The sequence below is a fragment of the Lemur catta genome, chromosome 15 (genome assembly GCF_020740605.2).
Source record: "Lemur catta isolate mLemCat1 chromosome 15, mLemCat1.pri, whole genome shotgun sequence".
In the NCBI taxonomy this organism is placed as follows: Eukaryota; Metazoa; Chordata; class Mammalia; order Primates; family Lemuridae; genus Lemur; species Lemur catta.
Genome location: NC_059142.1, coordinates 35,097,270 through 35,121,926, shown reverse-complemented (window position 1 = coordinate 35,121,926; position 24,657 = coordinate 35,097,270). Strand labels below are relative to the sequence as shown.

Below are 24,657 nucleotides of genomic sequence, written 5' to 3'. Positions count from 1 at the left end.
TCTAGTGGTGATGCTGATGGTGGTGGCATGGTGACAGTGGGCACAGTGGTGCCCGTGTTGTTATAGGTGGTGGTGATTGTGGTCATGGCCATGGTGGTGGTGGGTGGTGGAGGTCATGGTGGTGCTGGTTTTTGTGCAGGTGGTTGTGGTCACGGTGATGGTGGAAGTCCCTGCAAAGGAATATTCTGATCACAGCTATGCTATCTATGGTACCGTCAAGCCAAGGTATCACATTATAAAGTAACCCTTCACACCAAATAACTAACACTCCATGAGGGCAGCTGCTGTTGCTCGCTGCAGAATACCTAAGGCCTGGAACAGTAGCATATAGCAGATGCTCAATAAATACATAGTGAATGAATAAAAGGGGATTGAGTCCCTCCTTGCAATGAACACTATGTTACCTCATTTGATCCTATCAGGTTTCTTCAAAATTCCCATTTTATAGATGGGAAAACTGAGGCCAAAAGAGATGATGTAACCCACCTAAGATCACACAGGGGTAAGTGGTGGGGAAGAGGGAGGTAGGCATTTATACCCATGTCTGTCTGACTCCCAGTGCAGTGCTCTTTCCTCTACCCGCTCCGCAGCCACTCCACCTGCCAGCACTCAGCATTACATCATGGGCTTGTGCTCAGGCTTAATCATAGAAATAGTGCTAATAATAGTGACAATTGCTGTTTGTAATTGTTCAAGCAAGGCTTAAATGATCAAGACCATGGAAATTATTAATAACCCAGGCCCAGCCATGGTAGTGTGGGTCATATTAAGTTGTGTCGAGATGGATAACCTTGGCAATAATAGTAACTGGGATCATAAATTAATAACAGGAGTATTTAAATTAATGCCACACTGTCCATACCCTTGGTAGTAAGCAGCTCAACGGTGCTGTTAGTACTAATGTTGCCCGTTCCTGGCTTTTATGAATTCAGCTGAAAGGAAGGCAGAAAAGCAATGGGAGATGTTTTAGAAGCAGCCCCTCTCTGAGAGGAGTGAATCTTCAGGGACTTTTAAAGAGGTGCTTGCTGCCTGGCCTCTTGTGCCCAGCCAGGGAGGTGATGGCTCATTAACCAACATTCATGTTTAGAGCCACAACCATGTCTATCTGTCCTTTCCAGGGCTGCCCCCTGGACTTTGTTGGTTACACAGGAAAGAAATTCACAGGACAGACTTTTTCCCTCCACAAATGAATGAATCACCTTTGGCTGAACTCAGAATCTCCTAGTGCCTGCTAGTATGCCCTCTTCAAAAGCACTCTTGATCTCCCCCTTGTTCCTGTAATTGGGGAGGGTACCACCGTTTTTTACAAGGAAGTAACTGAAGTCCAGACATGGCCAAGATCTGGGTGCTGGGATAGGCTTTGTAGACTTGCTCCCCAGCCCCCAGCTCTGTGCTCCAGAGCTTGATGTCTGGGAATGAGGAAAGTAGGGGGACAGACAGGGGTGAGCATCAAGGTGGGGGTGTATTGGTGGGCACACTTTCTGGATTAGGGGGCTAGGATTTGGACCAGCCAAGGTTTCTAGGGCAAAGTGAGTGTGGTCCTAGGAATGCCAACACAGTACATAGATGGGAACAAGGATGGGTACAAGAATGTGAATCCATTCAACCCCTTTTCTATCCCCTTCTACAAAACTTTACTGAACACCTACTGGGTACCGGGCATTGAGATAAACCATAGTCCCTGCCTTCAGAGAGTTCACAAGCTCATAGAAACACTAACAATCTAATGAAGTCTATATTGTTGAGGATGAATCTGTGTGTTTGTGTTTGGGAGTGTGTGTGCTCATGAATGTGTGTACACTTGAGTAACTACATGTATATATGCATGTGTAGGTACGTGTTTGAATGTCTCAATCACATGTGTGCATGCGTGCATGCCTGTGGAGGTGCACATGTGTAGGACATGCAGGTCTATGTGAGTGCACGAGGATGGTGTGGGCACATGTGAGTACATGGGCGTATATACAGGTGAGCTTCAGAGTGTGTATTCCTGTGTTTTATGTGCGCACCTGTGACCTCTTCAAACCCTTATTTGATTATGCAAATGACGTTGGGATGGACTCCACCTTGATTGTCCACATCGTCAGAGTCAGCCACCTGCACCCCTCCCCCTAGGCCCTTTCCCAGAGATCTCCCGCACTGGCCAGGGGAGGGACGGTGGGCAGGGGATGGACCCAGAGATGAAGGGCAGGAAGGGCAGCGGGCATTCTTGCTGATAACGGCTGCGTTATCTCCCTGAGCCTTGCCCCGGAGAAGCTGAAGCCAGAGGCGGAGGAAGATGGATAAGAGAATGAACCCTGCGGCCGGCCGCAGCCAGAGAGGAACAAGAGCTGCAGCGGGGACGCCCTGGCCCGTGGGCCCACAGCATCCGGGACGGACGCGCAGGAGCGCGGGCCGGGCACTGGGTACCGGGGCGGGGTGGGTGAGAGGCTCTAGGGGCTGGGGCGCGGAGATGGGGCAGTGGGGGGCGCGGGCGCAGGCGCGGCTCCCCGCACGCCCGCCCTTCCCCTCCGCTCCCCACCCCGAGGCGGCGGGGCGGGCGGGCGCGGTTCCGGGGGTGGGCGGGCGGGGCGGGGAGGAGGCGGGGCCGCCGCACTGGCTTCACCCGGCCCCTCCCGCCCGCAGCCAGAGCGAGCGGAGCCTCGGCCAGCTCCGGCGGGCGGGCGGGCGCTGGAGTGCGGCGCGGCGCTGCCCTATCGGTCCGCAGAGCGGACTGAGCTGGAAGCCGAGCGCTGCCGCGGGAGGCGGGCGATGGGGGCAGGTGCCGCCGCCCGCGCCATGGACGGCTCACGCCTGCTGCTGTGGCTGCTGCTGCTCCTGGGGGTGAGTGCTCTCCAGACGGGAGCCCGTTCCCTTTCCCGGGATCAGAACCCCGAGGGGAGCCGGGCGCCGCCACCCAGGAAACAGAAGAGAGGAGTGGGGTCCCAGATGCTGGGGGTGGGTGGCAGAAGAGGAGCTCTGATGCCGGCATCCACCGAGGAGCGTCTAGGGTTCTCGGAGCGCAGAGGCGACTCCGAGCCCCACGGTAGAGATGCGGGCAAGACCGGCGCACGGACGCCGGTCCTCAGGTACCGCGGGGCGGGGCAGGCGAGCTGGGAGGTGTCTCTCGGGAGGAGACGTGGGGCTCTCGGATGCCTGGGTTCCTCGGAAGAGGACACTTGAATGCTGGGATCCCGAGGGGACGTTCCCCTTCAGCATCTTAGTCTCTGGAGAGTCGTGGACGGAACCAAGGCGAGAGAAGGAGGGGGAATGGAACGAGGACTAGAGATGCGAGGGGTGAGCGGGGCTGGGGCGGTGAGCCGGAGACGAGGGGATGGAACAATGGAGGCGGAGGTCGGAGGGACTGGAGGCAGTGGGGACCCAGTGTGGACAATGGGGACCGGCCAGACTGCGGGGGAGGGGCGTCGGAGGGAGAGGTTGGGGAGCCGGAGAGCGGTTGAAGGAGCAGAAGTGGGTTAGGGAGGGCAGAAAAGGGACGGCAGCCAGGGAGGTAGAGAGATGGAAGCTAAAGGAGAGCGGACCGAGAGGGGGTTCGGACGCTAAAGTGGTCGGGGCCCCGCCTGCCCGCTGAGGGACAGTGGGACGCGAAGAGGGAGCGGAGGCACGGACGTTTCCCGCGCCTGTCCCCTATCTCTTTCTCGCGGCCTCGCCCAGTCCGGGAATTGAGGCTGGGGATCGGGGCCGGGAAGGGAGCGCCCACTTCGCGGGGGCGAACCCGCTCCTCGGGTTCCCCTACGGCCCGCAGGCTCCCCCGACGCGCGTGTTCTCACGGTTTGAAGCTGCGCGGCGGATCTGGAGGGATGGAGCAGGGGTCCCCGAACCCGCCTGGCCGCGGCCACTGGGTGCAGAGCGCCTGGACGCACAAGGCGGGGACCGTCCCGGCAGCGCGCAGCTCCAGGCCGCGCAGGTGCGAGGCGGCCCGCAGGGGGCGCTGGGGGGCGCGGGACATGCCTCCCGCAGCTGCCTGTGCGCCTGGGGCTGCCCTTCGTCCCCCATTAAGTTACGCGACTCGAGCACCGCGCCCGCCGCGCTCTTTGGGCTCCAGTGCCCAGGAGGGTCGGGATCCCGTCTGCATCCCGCTGGGCATCTAACGAGACGGGGGCGCTCGGACGCCTCGCATTCTGTCGCGCAGTGTCCTGAGGCACGGACTCGGCAGAGATGGGCGGGTCCTCCTCGAAAGCACCTGAGTCCTCCCGGTGGTTCTAACAAGATTTTTAGGAGATGTGACCCGGTGTGTGTGGTCATGAACTAAGTGCCCTGGAAAGTTTGGCAACGGAGGAGGCGTCCTCACTCTTCTGCCATCTTCATCTCTCGTCTGAGCATTGCCCCCCAAATCTCCGTTTTACAGATATGGAGACTGAGGCTCTGGTAGTTTAAACGACTCTGCCAAGATCCCACAGCAAGTCGGGCCAGAGTCATGGCTAGACTCTCCTCACCTGACTCCCAGCTCGACACTCCCCTCATCTCTTAAGGGGGCAGCCGGGCTTGCCAGCTCGGGATACGAGCTGTGTTTCACGAAATCGGCGGGGTTGACACCGTCTCCTGAGTCAGGTGGAGGTGGAACATGCGAGTGGGGTGGGCAGAGACCCTATGTGGGCGCTGGTCCCATCCCTGAGGCTCAGCCCCGGTTCCCTGGAGCTGTCAGTACCTGTGGCTCATCCGGAGCTTTGGGAGTGACTGCGGGCACGTTTGCTGACTAAGGCCTCCAGTTAGAGATGCATCTCACACTGGGGTGGGGAGCGTGGACGAGGGTGGCGGGGAGGAAGGACGGGGGTTGCTTGTAGTCCGGATCCTGGAGGGGCGAGGGCGTGGGCTCGGGATCTGGGCAGGAGCGTTTGTCCCCGAGTAGAGAAGCAAGGAAGGAGGGGAGCTGGGCGTGGAGGGCCTGGGGGCTCGGGAAGGTGGCCCCTGAGCAGAATCTGCCCTCTGCAGCCCCTGCGGCTCTCGCCTCCGCCTCCACGCGGGGCTGCGCGGTACGGGCCGGCTCTGCGCACAGCGGCGGTCCGGGTCCCTTCCTGGGCCGCGGCGAGAGCGCTGAAACCAGAGCGCGTCCCGGCGGGTCGGCTGGCGGGCCGCGCCGGTAATGGAGGCACTTTGTCATTCAGACGTCTGTAACCGGAGCCGCCAGGCCGGCTAATGCGCCTAAGAGGGATGCAGCGAGGACAGCAAATGGGCCGGCGTGAACGGCGGGGCTGGGGTGGATGGTGGGTGGGTGGGGAGGCGGCTCTGGGAGAGAACGGCCCCCACCCCACTGTACCAGCCCAGTCTGGCTCAAGCGACTCGCTTCTTCCTTGGGGGGCGCGGTGGGGAGGCGGGAGTGATAAAATGCGTTGAGTGCCTCCTGTGTACTTCACACTGCCTTGGATACTTTCTCTTGAGTTATTTAAGACTTACAAGGTCCTAGCAAAATAATTTAGGGAAACTAAATGGGAATCTATTTTACAATTGAGGAAGCTGAATCTCCCAGACTTGCAGGCAGGAGATGGTTCTGTTCCCCTAGTTAGCAAGCGGTGGCACCCTTGTTGGAGCCCAGGATGTTTGGCGTGGAGCTCATCCTTTCCTCCGTATGTCAGGCTCCCTCCCTGTCCCACCATCTAGGTCCCAGAAGGAGCCCTGGCCCTGAACTCGCACTAGCCTGGGAGGTTAGATCCATGCCCTATACCGTTGTCACCACCAATTTAGACCTGAACCCTATTCCCCATGCAGAGCCCCTGCCCCCTCTCAAGTCTCCATATAGCATCATCTAGGTAATTAGCTCTTGCCTCCTACCCCCAACTGAACCTCTACCCAAAGCTGGTGGGAGGAATGAGCCAGTACCTCCCCCCCCCCCCGTTTGCATCAAACTCAAAAGACCCTCCAGGTATTTGAAAACTCCATGGCTGTGAGGGTGGCTCCATTCACCTAAGGAACCCTTTGCCGAAGCTGTCGTGAGTGGTCAGGACTGATCACACTGAGGCAGTCATATAGCTTCAAATACTTGCAACTATTTTGGTGCATTTTCTCTTTTCTCCAATTAAAAGAAAATAAGATTCTAAAAAGTTAATTCATCTAAGGATATTTCCACCTTAGTTCCTTGAAAGACTTGAAATGGCATAAACAAAGCTGGCAAACATTCTTAAAAATCGGATGAAATCATTCTATTGAATTTAAATGAATAAATGTAATACATGTAAATTTCAGGCAAATGTGCCTGCCATTTTGCTAAATTGATCATTTTGGATCTGATTTTGGAACAATTAGCCTGAACTCTAGTCACCCCTCCCTGCTTGGCTAAACTCCCCCGTCCCATTACCTCCTGCCTGGGGCCAGCAGCTCATTCTCCCTAAGATACTTCTTGGATAACTAACATTTATTGAATTCCTACTCTATGCCAAACATAATTTGCATTAATTACTTCATTTGATGCTCCCAGCAACCCTGTGCCACGGTAGATATTATCAACCCAGTGTTTTAGGTGGGAAAACTGAGGTTTAGGGAGATTAAGTAATTTACTCAAAGTACCATACTATTTATTAAGTAGCAGAGCTAGGATTTGATGACAGAAGGAATATAAAACAAGCACAGGAAACACATTGTTACTAGTTATCTGGTCCTGTCTCCGAGTGCAAGTCTTGGGAGAAGAGAGAGGACCTTGGGCTGCCTCAGGGAGGACGGGTTTCTTGGCAGAGGGGTTTGCACAGAGCTGCCATGCTGCCCACCACTACCATGGACAGACCCCTCAGCTATCCAGGGTTCAGGTCTCTGCTGACCTCAACTAACTGGAACACAGCCAAGAGCCACAAAAGCAGCAAGACAGACCTTGGGGAAGAAAAAAGCGGGGTCTCAAAGTATATTATAAACACCTTGTTCTCTCGTTTAATGCTTACAGCAATCCTGTGAGGCAGGTACAGTCATGATTACTGAATGAGGAGGAAACAGAGGCTCAGAGAAATTCAAAACCTGTCCCAGGTCCCCGAGCTCCTGAGGGAGAAGCCAGGATTCAGAGCCATGGAGGAGGGAGGCACCGTAGCTCACACATTTTACTCAGAGAGTTGCCCGCTCCTGGTCTAGATCCTGTTTACACGCCTTTCTACCAAGGCTAGTTACAGTCTCTGAAGAGTCGATTAGACCTTAAATAAATTAGAGTGGTGGGGGAAAGGCTGCTTCAGGTCACACTCTGGTAGCAGCAAGCAGTGACAACTGATACCTTGACAGGAAGGGAGGAAGCAGAAAAACTATAAAAAAGCTGACGGGGGAACTCAAAAAAGACAAAAGTGTAGTCATTCGGGATAAAGAACACAAGAGCTTCCCTGCATTGCAGCCAAGAGGAATCACTGGTGTAAATACTGTGTCCCTGAGTCATGGGATACCATGAAGGCACGTTCCAGAGACAGAGAAGGTGCAGCCACTATGGTGAAAATGAACAACACTAGCTGATAACAGCAGCAAATCCTTGACTAGGGAAACTCAGCTGTCCAAAAAGAGTCATTCTCCTGGTGTTCTAGTTAATTGAGGTCATAGAATATTTTCATGTTAACTCCCACACTTATATACATTGGGTCCCTACTACGTGCCAGATACTGTGTCAGGCACTGGGGCAACCTAGCTCCTTCAGGGAGCTGGCAGCTAGTAAGGGATCTATAAAGTATCAGGCCAGACCGGAAAGGAGAGAACTTAAGAGCAGGGAGGACGTGTAATGAGGCAGCTCCACCTCATCTGGGAGGGGTGGGGGCAACAGGACCATTTCCACGAGGAAGTAACATTTCAGCAGAGCCGTAAAGGATGAAAAGAAATCAAAACAGATCCTTCTGGAATCTCTTCTCCTGGGGGGAAGCCTGCATCTGGCCCCCCTTACGTCACCCTCCCAGGCTCCTGGTCTGCACATGTTCCCAGCACTCTGTGTTGCTGTCACCTAGGAAGAGATGGTGGCAACACCCAAGGTTTCCCCTCCTCTGATGCCTGTGTCCTCCCTGCTAGTCCCGTGGGGACCACAGGTTGCCTCCTTGGTTGGTCCAACGTATCCATCCTCCTGTCTCCTCTGCTTTTTCCCCCACCAAACCTGGTGAGGCCACAGGCTATTTTAAAAGACTAGAGGGAAGGGAGTGTCTTGGCCATGATCTGGCCAATGTGGAAGCAGAGGAATGCCCCAAACAACCTTGTAAAGCTCCCCCCTGGTCCCGTGACCCAAGAGCTCAGACTTCTCAGCATCAAATGGGGGCTGCATGGTCTGGAGGCAGTGAAGCAGGGTTTGGAGTTTTATTAGACATTAAGATTGTTTTTTAAGGAACAGAAATATAAAGCAAGCCTCCAGCAGCCCCTCCCTCTAGGGAATCTGGTGTTAAATCGTTCCATCCATGAGCAAAGATGCTTCAGTGGCAGGAATCTGACTCCCCTTTTCCCTGGTCCCAGCACTGTTGCCAGTGGCCACATGGCGGGGGGGGGGGGGGGGGGGTGCGGGGGGCGGGGGGGGTGTTGTGGCTGGTAATCAAACCCTGATGGGGCAGGGCTGCTGGGTGGTGAGAGCAGCCACCATCTCTTCATTGACAACAAACATCCCTTTCTCCCTACCTTGGCGCCAGACTCTTGCCAGTCGGCTGGTCCTTTGCCCTGGCACTGAGCTGTCTCTATCTGTATAGGGACATGAAGACTCGGAGCAGGAAGACAGGCCAGGCCAGACCCCCAATGCAGAGTCAGGATTCCAGCCCAAAACCCTAGGCCTCTGCCCTGTGCTCTTGGGCACAGACACCTCCCACTTGTTATTTAATATGTGGAAATAAGGGCCTGGAATAGGGCTCTGCTGGCCTCTGTTAGAAAAAGACCTTCCTTGAATACACGCAGCCGTGCAGGTGCGAAGCCTAGTGAGTGGAGCTTGGGCTAGATTTCAGCCCTACTTGCCCCCTTGGCTGGGAGCCCTGTGCAGGCTGCAACCTGTCCAACCATTCAGGACGTCCCTGCCGGCAGGCCCTCTGCTGGGCCTCAGTCCTCCTTCGCCATGTGGTGAAACCTCAGGATTCCAGGACTTGCTCTAACCCCAAGGTGAACTTTCCCGAAGGTCAGCAGCTGAGGCTCTGGCCTCCCACGTGCAGCAGCCTGCAGGGGCACACTGTGCCCCACTGCCTCTCCCTGCCACCTTTGATGTGCCTAATGCCTCCCTGGTGAGCTCATCCCAGCCCAGGTGGTTCCAATAGAAGGCATTAAGAGGGGGGGTTGATCCCCTGGAAGACAGCCCCCCCTTCTCTTGCCAGTCTGACCCTCTGATCTCCCCTCACACAGGTGTCCCTCGGAGGTGCCAAGGAGGCATGCCCCACAGACCTGTACACCCACAGCGGGGAGTGCTGCAAAGCCTGCAACCTGGGCGAGGGTGTGGCCCACCCTTGCGGAGCCAACCAGACCGTGTGTGAGCCCTGCCTGGACAGTAAGTATCTCGTGGCAGGCAGGGTGAGGGCAGAGGGCTAGGAGGGAGGAGAGGGGACTGCGGGGGAGCATGCCCAACAGAGGCCTTATAAGTGCTCTGCCTCCTAGCAGGGTCCCCAGCCCGCCACTGTAAGGTCGCCAGAAGTGGGTCTGACCCGGTAGAGGGAGCCGACAGGAGAAGCTGAGAATGGAGGGAAGTGTACAGAGGGAGGAGGGGGACCTGATGGGGGATTCCCAGGGGTGCCCCCTTCCCAGCTCCCAAGCAGAGAGGCCTGGTAGAAGAGGGTGGCCAGGTGGGGAGGAGTAGCTGATGCTAAGACCAGCTAAAAATACCTGCACTGCAAAATCAATGGCTGCCACTTACCCTCCTGTGTCTGGGGGAAGGGAGAGGAGGATCAAATCCTAGCAGCCCTGGAGACTGACCTTGGGGGATCCTGGGAGGGTGTGGCCACCCCTCCCCCAAGGCCAACTCTTCTCCAGCTTCGGCCAGGAAGCAGAGCTTCCCCAAGCAGCAGGGATGGGGTTGGAGCACTATAAGGACATCTTTACTGTGGGGTGATGTCTTTACTGTGGGGTGGGGGAGGAGAGGGGGGAGCTGTGGCCATTCCTTTCTGGGATCTCCTTCAGGAGGGGAGAAAACCTCAGGCCTGGTGGAGGAAGGAGGCAGAGCGATGGGGGCTCTGGGCCCCTTGGCCCCAGTCTCGTCCAGGGTCTGAATTTTGTGCACGTTTGATTCAGGAGTCTCAGTCTGTGCTAACGCCCCCAGGCCCCAGCCCTTGGTTGCTGCCTTCAGGGCACGGGCTTGGTGCCCTTTCCTGACTACTGACAGTCAGATACTGCCTTCTACCTGGCATTCAATGCCCACTTGGAGGGCCGGTGGGAACCATACTCAGATTATTGTTTAATCCTGCTTGGAATAAGGTATAGGGCTGGAAACTCTGAACCCACCTGCTGACCTCGTCTTACCTCTGGAAGCTTCCCTCCCTAGTCTACCTCCTTCAGGCCGCCCCAACTCCTTTGTGTTCCCCACACACAGTCTTCCCATCTCTGTGCTTGTGGACACTGTAACCCCATTCCCAGCAGAAGGATGCCCAGGCCTGGGTGGGAATGTCTGGCCACGTGCCCTGGCCCTGGCCTAACAGGGTTTCCATCCCAGGACAGTGTTGGCCAAACCATCTGACATCCTGGAACCTCCAGTGTCTGCCTGTCTCACCTCCTAGACTGAAGCCCAGGGCTCTCCTCCTTGGGCCTTAATCTCCTGGGATGGGAGCCCACTCCCTTCAGTGGAAGACTCTTCAGGAGGAGGTGGGGTGCAGTAGCCCAGGAGAAGGAAGTTCTGGAATCTCTGGGGAAGGGGAGGGGAGGCTCAGAGGCAGCTTTGAGAATCATCCCTCCCACTTCCTCCCCTCCCTTCCCCTCCTTCCCCCTCTCCCCATCCCCTGCCTCCAGCTGTGTTAACAGGCTGCCTTTACAAGCCCACTTTATGGGATGGCGACCCCAGCGGACTTTCTCTCTATCCTCAAAACGTTTCCACAAGGAAACCTATTAAGCTCCTGCCTTCATTCTCTGCCAAAAACGACCACATTTTTCACACCACCTAAAACCCTCTCCCAGGAGTTTTCTGCTAATTTTCTTTGTTTTCCCAAGAGCAAGGCTCCCCTCCTCCCCTCCAGTGTGACTTGATCCACCCCCCTGCCACACGCCAGCCAGATAGGACCCTCTTGTTCATATAGATTGGACATCCTGCCTCAGCTGTTTATATTTGGAAGTCCTTTCTGCTGTCTGACCATATCCCTACCACCAAAGTTTACTGTACTTATCACCGCTCACCCCCATGGGGCCCAGCCTTTATAGTATCCCTGCTACGTGCCAAGTGCTTTACGGCTGAATTTCATTTATTCCTCACCACAACTCAGTGAGTGGAGACATTATTCCCTATTTTACAAAGAAAGAAATAGCTCAGAGAGGTTAAGTAGAATACCCAGAGTCACACAGCAAATAAGTGATGGAAGCAGGTTTGTTATCCAGGTCTGCCTGCTCCTTAGGAGGAGAAACACAGGGTCCCTCTGTGGGAACTGACTGGAAACTGAAGTCTCCCTCCAGGTCCCTCTCTGTCTGTCTTATCTTCTCTCCCGGCCCCAACTTCTTCCCCTCTCACTTCTCTCTGGCTGTTCCTTCCTTGCCTCCCCTCTCCCCCAAGATAATGACCCTGTGCTCCATCTTGTCTCTTGATGCCTTTAGATAATGTCCAGACCCCACAGCAGGGCTCGGTTTCCTTCTGATGGAACACCAGTCTTTATTCCTACTCCCACATTCTGAACAAATCCCGCCTTCCCTCGTTCTTAGGTTCCTAAATCCATGCTCTGCCTGCCTGGGCAGCAAGGATGGGTCCTCCCAGATCCAGCAGCACAGAGTCCCCACCCCGGGCTGGAGGGAGTGAAGACGATCGGGCTCTGCGCCTTCCCCCTCCCTGCACAAGGAGGCGAGCACCCTGATGTGTCCCTTATTCTGGAGTGTATGTCCATTACTTAGGAGCCCATGAGTCAAGCGTGAGCTTGGACATCTCCTCTTTATGCCAGTTGAAAGGGCAGAGGACTGCACATGCAGGTCCTACTTGCTTTCTAGCTTAAGTGGCTCCTGCTGTGCGTGCACTCTCTTGCCTGCAGTCCTGTCCCCACCCTCAGGAGCCAAGCCCTCCAGCGGCGTGGGGAAGCGCCATGGGTGGGAAATTCTGCTGTCTAACCCTCCTCACCCCCATGCAGGCCGCACCTGAACCTCCACCTGTGCAGAGAGGAGCAGAAGGCCGCCAAGGCGGGAGGGAGGCTTCCTAGGGGAGGTTCACAGCCCAGCTCTGCCCTGCGGGCAGGGTTGGGTGGGAACCAGGCTCAGATTATTCCTTAATCTTGTTGGGAACAAAGGTACAGGGCTGGGAACTCGCTGAGAGAATTTGCCAAGAAATTCACCGGTTACCCGTGAAGCCTCAGGGCCCGCGTTTCTGGGGCATGGAAGCTGGGGTTTCTGGCTCCTTTCCCCCTTTGCAATCGGCTGCCACCAGCTTTCACAGGCTGGGGGTCAGGGTCCCTGGGTGGGAAGTCGGTGAGGGGCGAGGCTGAACCAGGGCCGCGTCCTGGCAGGCGGTGGGGAGGGAGGGACCCCACCTCCTGTATCCGCAGTGCTCTAAAAGCAGGCGACTAAATTCTGTGCCCGCTGCTTCCCTGCCCATCCCTCTGCGCTCAGGCGTGACGTTCTCCGACGTGGTGAGCGCCACCGAGCCGTGCAAGCCGTGCACAGAGTGCGTGGGCCTGCAGAGCATGTCGGCGCCGTGCGTGGAGGCCGACGACGCCGTGTGTCGCTGCGCCTATGGCTACTACCAGGACGAGACGACGGGCCGCTGCGAGGCGTGCCGCGTGTGCGAGGCGGGCTCGGGCCTCGTGTTCTCGTGCCAGGACAGGCAGAACACCGTGTGCGAGGAGTGCCCCGACGGCACGTACTCCGACGAGGCCAACCACGTGGACCCGTGCCTGCCCTGCACCGTGTGCGAGGACACAGAGCGCCAGCTGCGCGAGTGCACGCGCTGGGCGGATGCCGAGTGCGAGGGTGAGCGCGGGGCCGGGTGCAGGGCACCGGGTGCAGGGCGCCGGGTGCAGGGCTGGAGCGTGAGGAAGGGCGCGCCTGCGGGTGGACAAGGGCCTCGCCTGGCCTGCCAGGGTTAGCTCTGTGACCTTGAGCCAGCAGGCACCTTCCCTGAGCCTCAGTCCATTCCTGGTAACCTGAGGGAGGAGGTCGTTCCCTATCCTATCTCACCAAAGGACCCCTTTCACTATTTCCTTCTTCGGGCAAAGTGTTTGGAAAGCTAACATTATCATGGTCCCAGGCCGCAGTTACTACCTTGCAGCTCACGTTCATCCATGGCTGCCAGCTAGCAATTGGATGCCAGGGCTCCGAGGTGGCCCCCGTGGCTGGAGGACAGAACAGGACGTATTTGATCCTTGAGGCGGGCTTTCTGAACTGGAAAAGGGGCTTGCAGACCCTCCGGAGTTGGGACCCTTTGGCTCTGAGGCCTGGTCTAGGTCCCTGGCACTCTGGGCTCTAGGACCTGAGATGCAATCCACCCTGTCACTATCTGAGTGACATTAGAGTGGTCACTCCTGTCTCTGGACCTCAGTTTCCTCACTGGGCATGCAGTTACCAGGGTTGTCGTGGGTTAGGGGACACAGTGGGGCTGCCCACTTCAACTGTGGTATCTGGGGGAGGGGTCAGCAGTCACTGTTGCAGTTTAGTGAAGGCTGAGGTTGGGTGCAGGGAACACTAAGGCCACCGGAGGGGCAGGCCTGGGGCCCCAAAGCCCGAGGCCAAGGCAGGTAGGCACGTGGGCTCCCAAGTGGGTGGAAGCTGGCCCCAAGGAGGCAGGGCAATTCCCCAGAGGGGAGAAGGGAGTACCATGGGAGCGAGGGCAGAACCGTCTTGGTCTCTGGTTGGTGACATCCGTCTCAGGGGAGATGAGTGGGCTTTTCCAGAGCAAGGAGAGGCTGTCAGTGCCTTTACATCCTGTCCATCCTGTGGCTGTGCACCCACTGAGCTATTTCCCTTTGGGACCTAACCCTTAGGTTGCCCTTACTCTGAGCAGGCAACACAGCACCTCCTGCAGGCAGCCCCCAGTTTGACCAGAGAGAAACAGCCAGCTCCCAGCTGGGGGAGAAGACAGCCCCAACTTTGGAGATCCCCATTCTGATGGAGGCAGTACAGCCTCTGCCTCAGTCAGATGGGAGAGATAGATCTCCTGCCCCTGGAGACCCCCCAGTCTGACAGGGGCTCTGACAACCCATGCCTGCCTTTCAAGTGATCTCTGGCCCACGCAACTCAGGGCAGAGAGGGCTGTTAAGCTAGGCTGAGGCCAGGTATGTGTTTGAAGTTTCCTGCACTGCAGAGGAAGGTAGAGGAGGAACGGGGCACAGGACATAGTAGTTCCCGTGGCGATTGCCCTGGGCCAGCAGACAGGCAAATGGCATCAGGCGCCAGGCAGAACAGGGAGGGAGTTTCAGCAGCCAGGCAGCAGGCAGGCGGGCAGCACGGTTCGGGCAAGTCCAGACCAGCCAGTTGGGGGACTCAGTCCAGGGTGCGGTTAGAGCAAAGAAAGGTGGTGGCTGGGGGAGGGTGGACTCTGCCTTTTGGGGCGTTCACAGAGTTCTCCCAGATACCACCCCACTTTCCCAGCCACCCTGAAGGGGAGGGGGGCTGTGTTTATCCCTGCCCCTGTTCCCCTTTCAGATCCAGCCTCTGAAGGGTTAAGTGTCAGCTCCAGGACAGAATGACCATTTCAGGAATGGAATTTGATTCTTGGTTTGGTTGCCCCCTCCGCTCCAGTGGACCATACTTAGCTGCATATACATTTCAGGTGTCAACATGGTGACTCACCCACCCTGGGGCAGGAGGGCCCCCCCCCTTGCCCTGGTGAAATTTGGGCTTAGGAGGAGTAACCAGGTCCTTCCTTCCACCCCCAAGTCTGACAGCCCCCATTCCGGAAATGGCTGTCAGGACCTGCCAAGGGCTTAGCGGGTTGGAATGCTAGTGGACACGGCCACATCTGGATCTCATCCCCACCCCCGTCAGAGGGGACTGGAGAGGGAGGGAAGCGCCCTGGACAGTCGGCACCATCTCCAGTCTGGCCTGTCCCTCGCTGCTCCCCACCGGGCTCTCATCTCCATAATGGGCTCATCACCACCCTCCCACCGCTTTCGCACACCTTCAGCCTCAGGCTTGGGGTCAGTCTGAGCTGAGCTGTATCGTCAACCTCTGGGCTGGAGCTGTCCCCCTGGCTCGCCCAGTCCTGCAGCAGGGCAAGAGAAGACCCTTCCTGGTACCGGGGTCCATCTAAGGCTGCCAGGAGACAGGGCTGTATCTCCTCCACTCCCCACCCCACTCCCTCCAGCCCCTCTCAGGACTAAGCCAGGGCAAGGGCAGGAGGGGGAGGCAGAGGGAAGCCCCCTCACACTGCCAGCCAGATGGATTCCAGATTCACATGAGGCGGCCTAACCCCTCAGAAGGCGTTGAAAACGGGGGCCTTTGAAGCATCTCGTCTTGAGCTGAGAAGGCCCAGAAGACCAGTGGGCAGCTTCAACTCCTACTTGGGTGGGCAGACTGGGGAGCAAGGTGCCCTCCCCTTCACCCCATTGGCATGTCCCGTCTGCTTTCCCTGCCTGCCCCAGGCGTGGGAAGCGAGGATGGATGGGGTAGGCAACTTTGCCCAGACAAGTACCCCCAGGCCATCCAGAGCCCACAACCCCTCGCACTGCCCCGCTGTGTGGCAGAATGGAAAATCCCACCCACCGGTGCCAGGAAGTGCTGGGTGCCCTGCCAGGGAGGCTGGCAGTGCCCAGCTGGCATGAGAGGGCCTGGGTGGGTGGCAGGGCACAGTTTCCCTCCCTTGACGCAGTGGGCAGTACCTGCCTTGTCGGCCCCTCTCCACCGGCACTCTGCTTCCTGCCCAAGGAGAGCTCGGGCTACCTGACACTGTCTCTCTGGGTGGCAGGATGAGGCTGTGTGGGGGCGAGCAGGGCAGGAAGCAGAGGCTGGCCACCGTCCAAGGACTGGGGGAGGGAAGCAATCCAGCACCCCCCCCCAACCCCACCCAAGCCTAGAGCCTAGGATATTAGAGACAGGACGAGGGGCTCTCAGGGAGTGGTGCAGGGGAAGCTCCTCTCTGACCAGACCTGGGGACCCCCATTTTTCCTTATGACAGGGGTGACTGGGGTCATCTGGGACAACCAGGGGCCAGAGACACATTTCCACAGAGTGACTCTGGCTTGAGGCTTCCCTGTGGCTCAGTCTTGTGTGTTTGTCCCCATCCAGGGTTCTGGTACCCAGGGAAGGTGGAATAGAATTTTAGGACCACAGCCCAAGATGGAAGGGAGCTTAGAGACCATCTCTGTTAATATTCCCGTTCTATAGATGGGGAAACTGAGGTCTTGTGAGAAAAAAGGGCTGGCCCAGACTCACACAGCAAGTCAGAGACAGAGCTGCAGCAGACCCAGGTCCCTGGGCTCCAAGGCTCTTGCTCTGTAGCATCGCGACATCATGCACATGGCCCCAGCCCCAACCCCATGCATAACAGCTGGGCACAGGAGACCCCGGAGCCACGGGTGGGGGCTCAGGAAGAAGCATGGGGTGGGTCAGGACATAAGAGGAGTGTCCTTTGGGGACTGGGCCCTCACTCCTGTGGCCCTTTCTCCCAGAGATCCCTGGCCGTTGGATTACACGGTCCACGCCCCCGGAGGGGTCGGAAAGCACAGCCCCCGGCACCCAGGAGCCCGAGGCACCTCCAGAACAAGACCTCATAGCCAGCACGGTGGCAGATGTGGCGACCACAGTGATGGGAAGCTCCCAGCCTGTGGTGACCCGGGGCACCGCCGACAACCTCATCCCTGTCTATTGTTCCATCCTGGCCGCCGTGGTTGTGGGCCTCGTGGCCTACATCGCCTTCAAGAGGTGAGAAGGGGCATGGTGGGGACAGAGAGTGGGGACGTTTGTCCTCAAAGAGGGCTTTGCTCTGGCCTTGACCTGAAAGCACACACCCCCTTTTAACTCAACCCCAAACCAAGCTCATCCTCACTCACTATCTGCCGTGCCACTCCAGGGCAGGGCAGGGCAGGGCGGGGCAGCAGGAGGGGAGGGGACAGGATGGGCCATGTCCTGTGCTGGCCTGGCCTGGCTCCAGCCCTCCCCACTCCCTTGCTGCTTCCCGCCCTGATTCCCCTCACCCCCAGCTGCTTGTGCCCTCAGCCCCCGACCCCATTCGCCCCACGGTCACCGTGTGCGTGTGTGTCCCTTCCCCTTCCCCTTCCCTCATCACCCTCGGGATCCCTCACCCAGGAATCTAGAATGTGCTAGAACTCCTGGAATGCATTTTACAGTTTTAAATACATTTTCCATTTTTCTTTTTAAAAAAATCATCAAAGTAATACATGCTTGTTTAGGAAAATGCAAACAAGACCAATATCTTTCAAAGCAAAAAGTAAAAGCCCCCTTTTATCTCCCCAAATCCTGTTCCTCTCCTAATGGGAATCTGTTTGCAATGGATCCTTCCCAATTATTTTCTGTGTGTATTTTATATAAACACGTATATAAAACTTATATAATAATATGTAAACATGCAGGGTTTTTCTTTTTAAGCATCTGTGGGATCATACCATACGTATTCTATAACTTACTTTTTCACTTACTCTCCCTCAGGATTGCTTTCCTTGGGACATACACATTATCTGATCATTTATAACCACTCATTCAATAATATGGATGGATTGTAATTTATTTAGCCAGTACCCTATGGATGGACATTTGGTTTGTTGTCAGTTTTTTGTTATTGCTTATAATTGCAGAGGAAATCTTTTTCTATATCCCTACCTACATGTGGGAGTATTTTAGAAGAGTAGATGGGGAAAAGTGGAAGTCCCAGGCAGTCATTTATTTATGCCGCTCTACCCTCATGGAGCTTTCGTTGTAGGCCGGGGTGCTGGGGGCCATTATGTAAAGAAACAAGAACCTTAGGTACTATGAGGGGGTGGAGTGGGGCAACCTCCGTGCCCTGGCCCCCGGGTGTCAGAGCACAGATACCTCAGCCCATCGGCCACTACAGCCTGTCACCCTGACACCAGCCTGTCCTCCGGCTCCAGGTGGAACAGCTGCAAACAGAACAAGCAAGGGGCCAACAGCCGGCCGGTGAACCAGACGCCCCCACCGGAGGGAGAAAAGCTCCACAGTGACAGTGGCATCTCTGTGGACAGCCAGAGCCTGCACGACCAGCAGCCGCACACACAGACAGCCTCGGGCCAGGGTGAGCAGCGGGCAGGCAGGGCAGCTCAGACCGGAGGACAGACATGATTAAGATTAGACTCGGGGAAGGACTGTCAGAGGGCTGGGCTGAGCAGGGCCTCTGCAGAAGGATGGGAGAGGCTGGCTGGGGGGAAGGGGTAGGAGAGGTTCTGTCTAGTGGGAGGACCTGGGAAACAGAGGCTTTTACAAGTTGGAGCATCCAGACTCATCAAGCTAATTGTCCCCCCTGGGGGCTAATTACTTTCCAAAGTAGCTGCAATTAGCCTCCTGCCCTGGACTTCTGGGGAACAAGTAGTTAAGCATGTACCCTAATTAGTGGCCCAGAGCCCGGCACCAGGACACTTGCTGCAGTTGTCTGGAACTGGGAAGTCCAGTCTCCTCCTCTGCCTTGATTAATGGCTGGGGGAAGGGGAGGAGGGGTAGGTGGTGTGGATCTTGCTGGAGCCACCAGTGAGGAAGGGACAGTGAGTCAGCATCCCCCAGGCCCCTCCACTGCCCCGGGCCCTGTCCAGGACCTCATCTTGACCATCCCTCTGCCTCTAGGCCCCCAGAAATGGGGGACAGATGCTCTGGCCCTTCTCGGGTCTTCCCGAAGGCCCTTGTGCCCCCTGTGGGGGAAGGGGGATGCGGGGGTGGGACCTGATGCCCCTCTGGGTTCTCAGCAGCCCTCAAGGGTGACGGAGGCCTCTACAGCAGCCTGTCCCCAGCCAAGCGGGAGGAGGTGGAGAAGCTGCTCAACGGCTCTGCAGGGGACACCTGGCGGCACCTGGCCGGCGAGCTGGGCTACCAGCCCGAGCACATAGACTCCTTCACCCACGAGGCCTGCCCTGCCCGTGCCCTGCTCGCCAGCTGGGCCGCCCAGGACAGCGCCACCCTCGATGCCCTCCTGGCCGCCCTGCGCCGCATCCAGCGCGCCGACATCGTCGAGAGCCTGTGCAGCGAGTCCACGGCCACGTCCCCGGTGTGAGCCCACCTGGGGAGTCCCTGCCCCACCCCAACATTCCAACAACTGATGCTCCAGCCAAGCCCCATGGAGCCTGTCCCCCCTGGGGTGGGCAAGCCCGTCAGGGCTGAACTCCTCTCCTCTGGGCAGGGCCTCGGAGTCCAGGCCCCCAAACCACAGCCCTGTCGCTGCACCCCGAGTGGCCCCTCACTTCCGATCACGCTCCCTGTCCAGCGAGAGAAGTCCCCCTGCTGCCTGCCCCACCCTGCCTGCCCCTTCACCATCTCAGGCCACTGTCCCCTTCCTCCCACGCTGCTAAGTGGACCAGCCCACTTAGCAGGTGTCGTGGCTGGGTGGGGGCTGGCACCAGGGGTGGTGTTGGGGACAGTGGCAAGGCCCTAGAGACTCAGAGGGAGGTACTGAGGAACCAGAGCCATGGACTCTACACTGTGAACTTGGGGAACGAGGGAGCATCCCAGTGGCCTAAACCCTCCCTCGGCCCCCTTGCCCCTCCCCTCTGGCCTCAGGTGGAGAGGAGCAGAGGACTGTCAGAAAGCCAGTCCACCCCCTCATTTTACATTCAGGACAGTGAGGCCCAGAGAGAGGCAGTGACTTGCCCAAAGTCACACAGCAATGGGGAGGCCAAGTGTAGGCTGGCACCCTCCTCTCTAAATGAGGGGCCTCAGGCTTGCTTGAGGGAAGGGAGAGAGGGGGAAGGTGGCCTTCTGGGAAGTGTCCTGAAGCTGTCGCTCTGCCTTCTGCCATCTCCAGGCACCCGTCCCTGCTCTGCGGAGATGGGACGCTTGCCCAAGGCCTGGTTCATTGGTCATCGTGGCCGAGTCAGGTTTGGGTTTTGTAGAAAGGGGTGCTGCTTCCCTCTGCCTGTCCCCTTCAGGCATGTCAGTGTGGCATCTGTGGCGTGGCCTCAGTTGGTTGCCCTCTGTCCTGGCACAGTCCCCGAGCCAACACTGGCCCCTAGAATCAGCCCTAGGGGTTGGGGACTAAAGACCCCTCACCCTGCAACACACACACACACACACACACACACACACACACATGCACGAACGCACCGGATGAGAAATCTCGCTTTTCTCCATGAGCTCCCAGGGCAGCTGCCAGAGAAGCATCAGAGGGAATTGGACTCTGCTCGGCTGTCTTCCCTCGCCCCTGGGTTTGGCGGGCCAAGGATGGCTGAGGCTTGAGCTGGCGTCTGTCTTCAAGGGCCTGCACGTGGAGGAATGCGGAATGCGCCCCCATCCTCCCCTTCCCTGCAAGCAGGGGTTTGGCTGGACCCAGAAGGTTGCGATGAAGAAAAGTGAAAAGTGGGCCAGTGTGGGAACACGGCAAGAAGGAACTGAGTTAGACTGTGGCCCCAGGGGGTTCCTCCCAAGCTTAGAGGGCCCTGCAAAGGACTGTTGTTTTTTCCTTAGCTTGGCCAGAAAGGGGCCCTGAGGTCTCAGTGGCCTTTCCACGCCCTCCCTGGTCTGTTCTGTTTTGCTTGATGTTGGAATGAGTGTGGCTCTCCCTCTATTTAGCATGAACGAGCCCCAGGCAGGCTGTGCGCTGACAGCCAGCCCCTCCCCACCCAGGGTTCTCCCGACCCTGTGGAAGGGACTAGGAACATTGTATGTAGATGGCATTGCTTGGACCTCAGTCTGTGATGAGAGGAGGAAACTCACATGCTGGCCCCTCACCTGTGCACCTGGCGAGTGGGACAGAGTCCGAGTGTATTTATTTTCCTCCTCAGCAGTGGGGGAGGGGGTTGGGGGGGGTCGCAAGTATGTTTTAGCATGTGTTTGGTTCTGGGGCCCCTCCTGCCTCCGCTTGGGCTGAGGTGGAACACTTTTGGCCCCCCAGCTGGGACCTGCAAGCTCTGGACCCCCTGTAACCCTCCCTGTCACCTCTCCCTTGCATTCTGTGTAATCATTTCTTGGGCCCTCCTGAAACCTTCACGTAAAACATAAGTGATGAACATTAAATAGCAAAGAAAGAAAAATGGTGGCAAAGAGATTTTCTGGAAATACCCGTGGATTAAGTTGGCTGGGGCTGGGTGTGTGGCAGGGACCCGGGTATAATTTCCAACTCAGTGAGTTTTTGTGCTATTTTTCCCTCCACCAAATGGAGAAGTCGTAACAGAAATCCAGAAAGTTCACTTGTGTAGATGAGGAGTTAATTTAAGTGGGGTAGGGAAGGAGTGGGGGCCCTTTGCCCCCAGGTCTTGGACAGGGAAAGTGAAAATGACCATGCAGGAAGCCGGCCAGCTGTGAACTTGACCAGATGTCAGAAGTAAAACTGACCACAGGGGAGCCAGAGGCTTGCTAGGAGGGCCAGGTCACAACCTCGCAGCTTCCAGCCACCCACATGGCCTGGGAGACAACACACACACACACACACACACACACACACACACACACACACACACACACACACACACACACTCACGCACATGCACAGGAGCTGGCTCCAGATGGCCTGGCGGGAGGCTGGCTGGCCCGGCCTGCTGTTAGGCGGGCAGGCTCCTCCCTCGCGTGGGTAGGTCCTAACCCTGGCTTCTGCCAGCCTGGCTTTGAGCCCCGCCTGGCCCAGGCCTGGGAGCTCCCAGGGCTGCAGGGTTCCCGGCCCCAGGCCTGTGCCCTCTCCAAGTCTGGCCAGGTAGGTGGTCAGAGCTTCTCAGCTCCTGCTGGTGGCTTGGCCAGGTCCTCTGGTGGGACTGGCTTGTGGTCACTGGGGGAGGCCGGGGAAGGCTTGCGCTTCCAGTAAGAACAGCAAACAAGCCTTCCTGACTTCCGGATCCAGGGAGAGAGGCCAGCCCTGGCCAAGGGTTAGACATGGGGTCGGGGCGGGGTGGCAGGGGGGCTCTTCATCTTCCTCTTCCCCTTCACCCCCAGACTGTAAGAATTGTGAGGAAGAGAAGGTGGGTGTGTGGGGAGGGATTCTGTGTAGGTAAGAGAAATAATCCCGGTACTCGGAAAACCTCCAGCATGCTGAGGAAGACAGTCTCCTTCCTGGGGGAGCCTCCCGGCTAGTGGAGGAGATAGTCCCGGACGTGAGGATCCTTCTAGCCTGATGAGGGAGGCACAGCTCCTTCCTAAGGGGGCCTCGTCCTGATGGGGGAATATACTCCTTGCCAGCCTCTCGTCTGATGTGCACTGCCATAACAGGGGTCCCAGCAGAGACTCACCCACCCCAGGGGTCGAGGACAGATTGTCAGAGAAGGGCTGTGGAAGCTGAGCCCTTCAGGATGAGCAGTTGACAACCCGGGGGAGGAGAGCGCTTCTGGCAGAGAAATCAGCCCAGCACAGGCCCTGGAGGGAGAAAACATGGAGCACCCGGGGCCTGGGGAGGCTCTGGGGCCTAGAGCCCAGAGAGTGAACGGGAAGTAGGTCAGTGGGGCCCAGGGGAAGGGCTTGCGAAGGGACATGCTGAGGGTCCTGGACTACATTCTTGGAACACTGGGGAGCCATGGGGGAGCTTAAGCAGTGGGTTTCCACGGACAGACTTACATTTCAGAAAGCACTAGCTCTGGCTGCAGAGTGGAGGGGGGCGGGGCAGGCCAGGCAGGGGGTGGGGGTCAGTGGTGGCCAGAAGTCAAGGAGGGAGCATAGGGGTGGTGAGAAGAGGGGTCTTAGAGAGCTCCTTGGAGCAAGTGGGATGCCATGGGGGTGGGGAAGTGGCTGACATGGGCTCAGGGCTCCTTTAGGGGGGATGCCCTTAAGAGATCCCCTCTGTATCCCCCCACTCACCACATTGTGGAGAAACCCGCTTTGCCCTCCTTCCATCCCTCATCTGATTTTCTCTCAACAGCTAAAACGCTTTGTTGACTTCCCATCCTCAGGTGGCCTCAGGCGGCTGCATGAGGCCCTGCCAGCTCCCCCAGACTCTTGCCTTGCTCCAGCCATCCTCCTTGTCACTCTCTGCGCTCCCCCAATACCAGCCTCCTTAGAATTCTTTGAGCTTTGCTGCTCCCTCTCGCCACAGGGCCTTTGCACATGCTGTCCCTTCTGTCTGGAACACTCTTTCCCCTTCTTTCCCAGCTGTGTGCTTCCCTGGGGAAGCTCTCACTCAACTCTGGGCCCAAACCAGTTTCAGAGAACACCATGTTCACTCCCTTTCTTTAGGCCACTTAATCTCTCTTTGTAATTAGGCCCCTGTCTGAGTGATTATTCGATTACTATAAACTCCAGGAAACCAGAGACAGGGTCTGGTTTTGCTCACCTTCTAATCCTTAGCACCTTGCCTGGCATATAGTTGGCACTCAATAAAATTACATTGAATAAATGTCTGAGTGTGGTCTGAGATGACTCTGTCCAACAAAAATATAATGCAACTGACATATATGTAATTAAAAAGTTTTAGTACCCACATTACACAAGTAAAAAGAAACAGGCAAACTTAATAATATGTTTGATTTAGCCCAATAAAGCCAAACTATTATTTTGACATATAATCAATATTTAAAAATTATTAATAAAATATTTTATATTTTCCATCCCAAGTGGTCAAAATCCAGTGTGTATATTAGTCCTACAGCACATCTCAATTTGGACTAGCTCCGTTTCAAGTGCTCAGTAGCCCCGTGGAGCTGGTGGCCACAACCCCGGGTAGCCCAGCTCTGGAGATTCGTACCTTGCAGGGTAGGATTCATCCTGTGACGTCGGTGGACAGAGGGAGACTCCCTTGCTTCCTCCTGTGTCACCCATCAGTCAGTGGGCCTAAGGCCTGTAGCTCTCCCTCCTCCTCCCTTCGGCTCAGGCCCGGGGCCCCTCTGTCTCTCTCCTTTTCTAGGCTGGAGGAAGAGACCCTTCATCTTTGCTGGCCTATCAGGGCCCTGTCTCTTCCCCTAGCCTCCCTCTCCTCTTTCACCTAGGGCAGTGAAGCTGAGACAAGACTTGGAGCAACGTGCAAGAACTCTTCGTGCCATGGGGAGGGGCGTGGGGGAGCCACCGAGCCTGCAGCCCAGTGCTCTAGGGAAGAAGGGACGGGACCCACGCCGGGGTCAAGAGAAGACATTCCCGTGATGCTCCAGGCTGGGGATCTGCTGACCATATGCCTGGGGGAGGCGGCTTCTCTGATAATGCAAAGCAGATTCCTCCCCAGCTTTGTGGCAGCTGGTGGGCAGAAGGCCAGGGGACAAGGCTGAGCCCGCAGGCATCTGCATACAGAAGAGCTGAGGCGAGGAGGGCTCCTTTGGTCGCCTGCCCTGCCCCATGCTCCTCCCAACACCCCTGCCCTCATGCTGACCCTTCCCAGCCACGCCAGGCCCCCGGGTAATCCTCCTGCCCTGACCCATGCTGGGCTCCAGCTCCACCGAAGCAGGGCTGGGCATGCTCAGCACACACCCTCAGGGGCTCCGGCGCGAGGGGACCCCCATTCAGACCTTAGCGGCTCTCCTCATCCCCACACGCGGGGTGATTCCTCCCAGGGGCAACTGGATCTTGGGGTTTTCCACAATGATCCCCATTTCCCATGATGCCCTGGTGGGGCATCCACCT

The 24,657-nt window shown here is 57.2% G+C and overlaps 1 protein-coding gene across 2 annotated transcripts; it reads left to right on the top strand.

The window, feature by feature from the left end:
• The first annotated feature begins 2,633 nt into the window (after positions 1-2,633).
• NGFR (nerve growth factor receptor) lies at positions 2,634-21,173 on the top strand. 2 transcript variants are annotated; one of them, XM_045526236.1, is made up of 6 exons: positions 2,634-2,823; positions 9,253-9,394; positions 12,631-12,990; positions 16,626-16,878; positions 18,063-18,223; positions 18,888-21,173. In XM_045526236.1, exons 1-6 carry the CDS (start codon positions 2,752-2,754, stop codon positions 19,187-19,189), a joined length of 1,290 nt encoding a protein of 429 aa, XP_045382192.1. In that variant the 5' UTR covers positions 2,634-2,751; the 3' UTR covers positions 19,190-21,173. The 2 variants fall into 2 exon arrangements, with proteins under 2 accessions (XP_045382192.1, XP_045382191.1); XM_045526235.1 differs by having other exon boundaries at positions 18,885-21,173.
• Positions 21,174-24,657: the final 3,484 nt, after the last annotated feature.

Coding starts and splice junctions, on each gene's coding strand:
- NGFR (XM_045526235.1), top strand. CDS start 2,752: ATGGGGGCAGGTGCCGCCGCCCGCGCCATGGACGGCTCACGCCTGCTG. Junction 12,991..16,625: donor GGCGGATGCCGAGTGCGAGG/GTGAGCGCGGGG, acceptor CCTTTCTCCCAG/AGATCCCTGGCCGTTGGATT. Junction 16,879..18,062: donor GCCTACATCGCCTTCAAGAG/GTGAGAAGGGGC, acceptor CTCCGGCTCCAG/GTGGAACAGCTGCAAACAGA.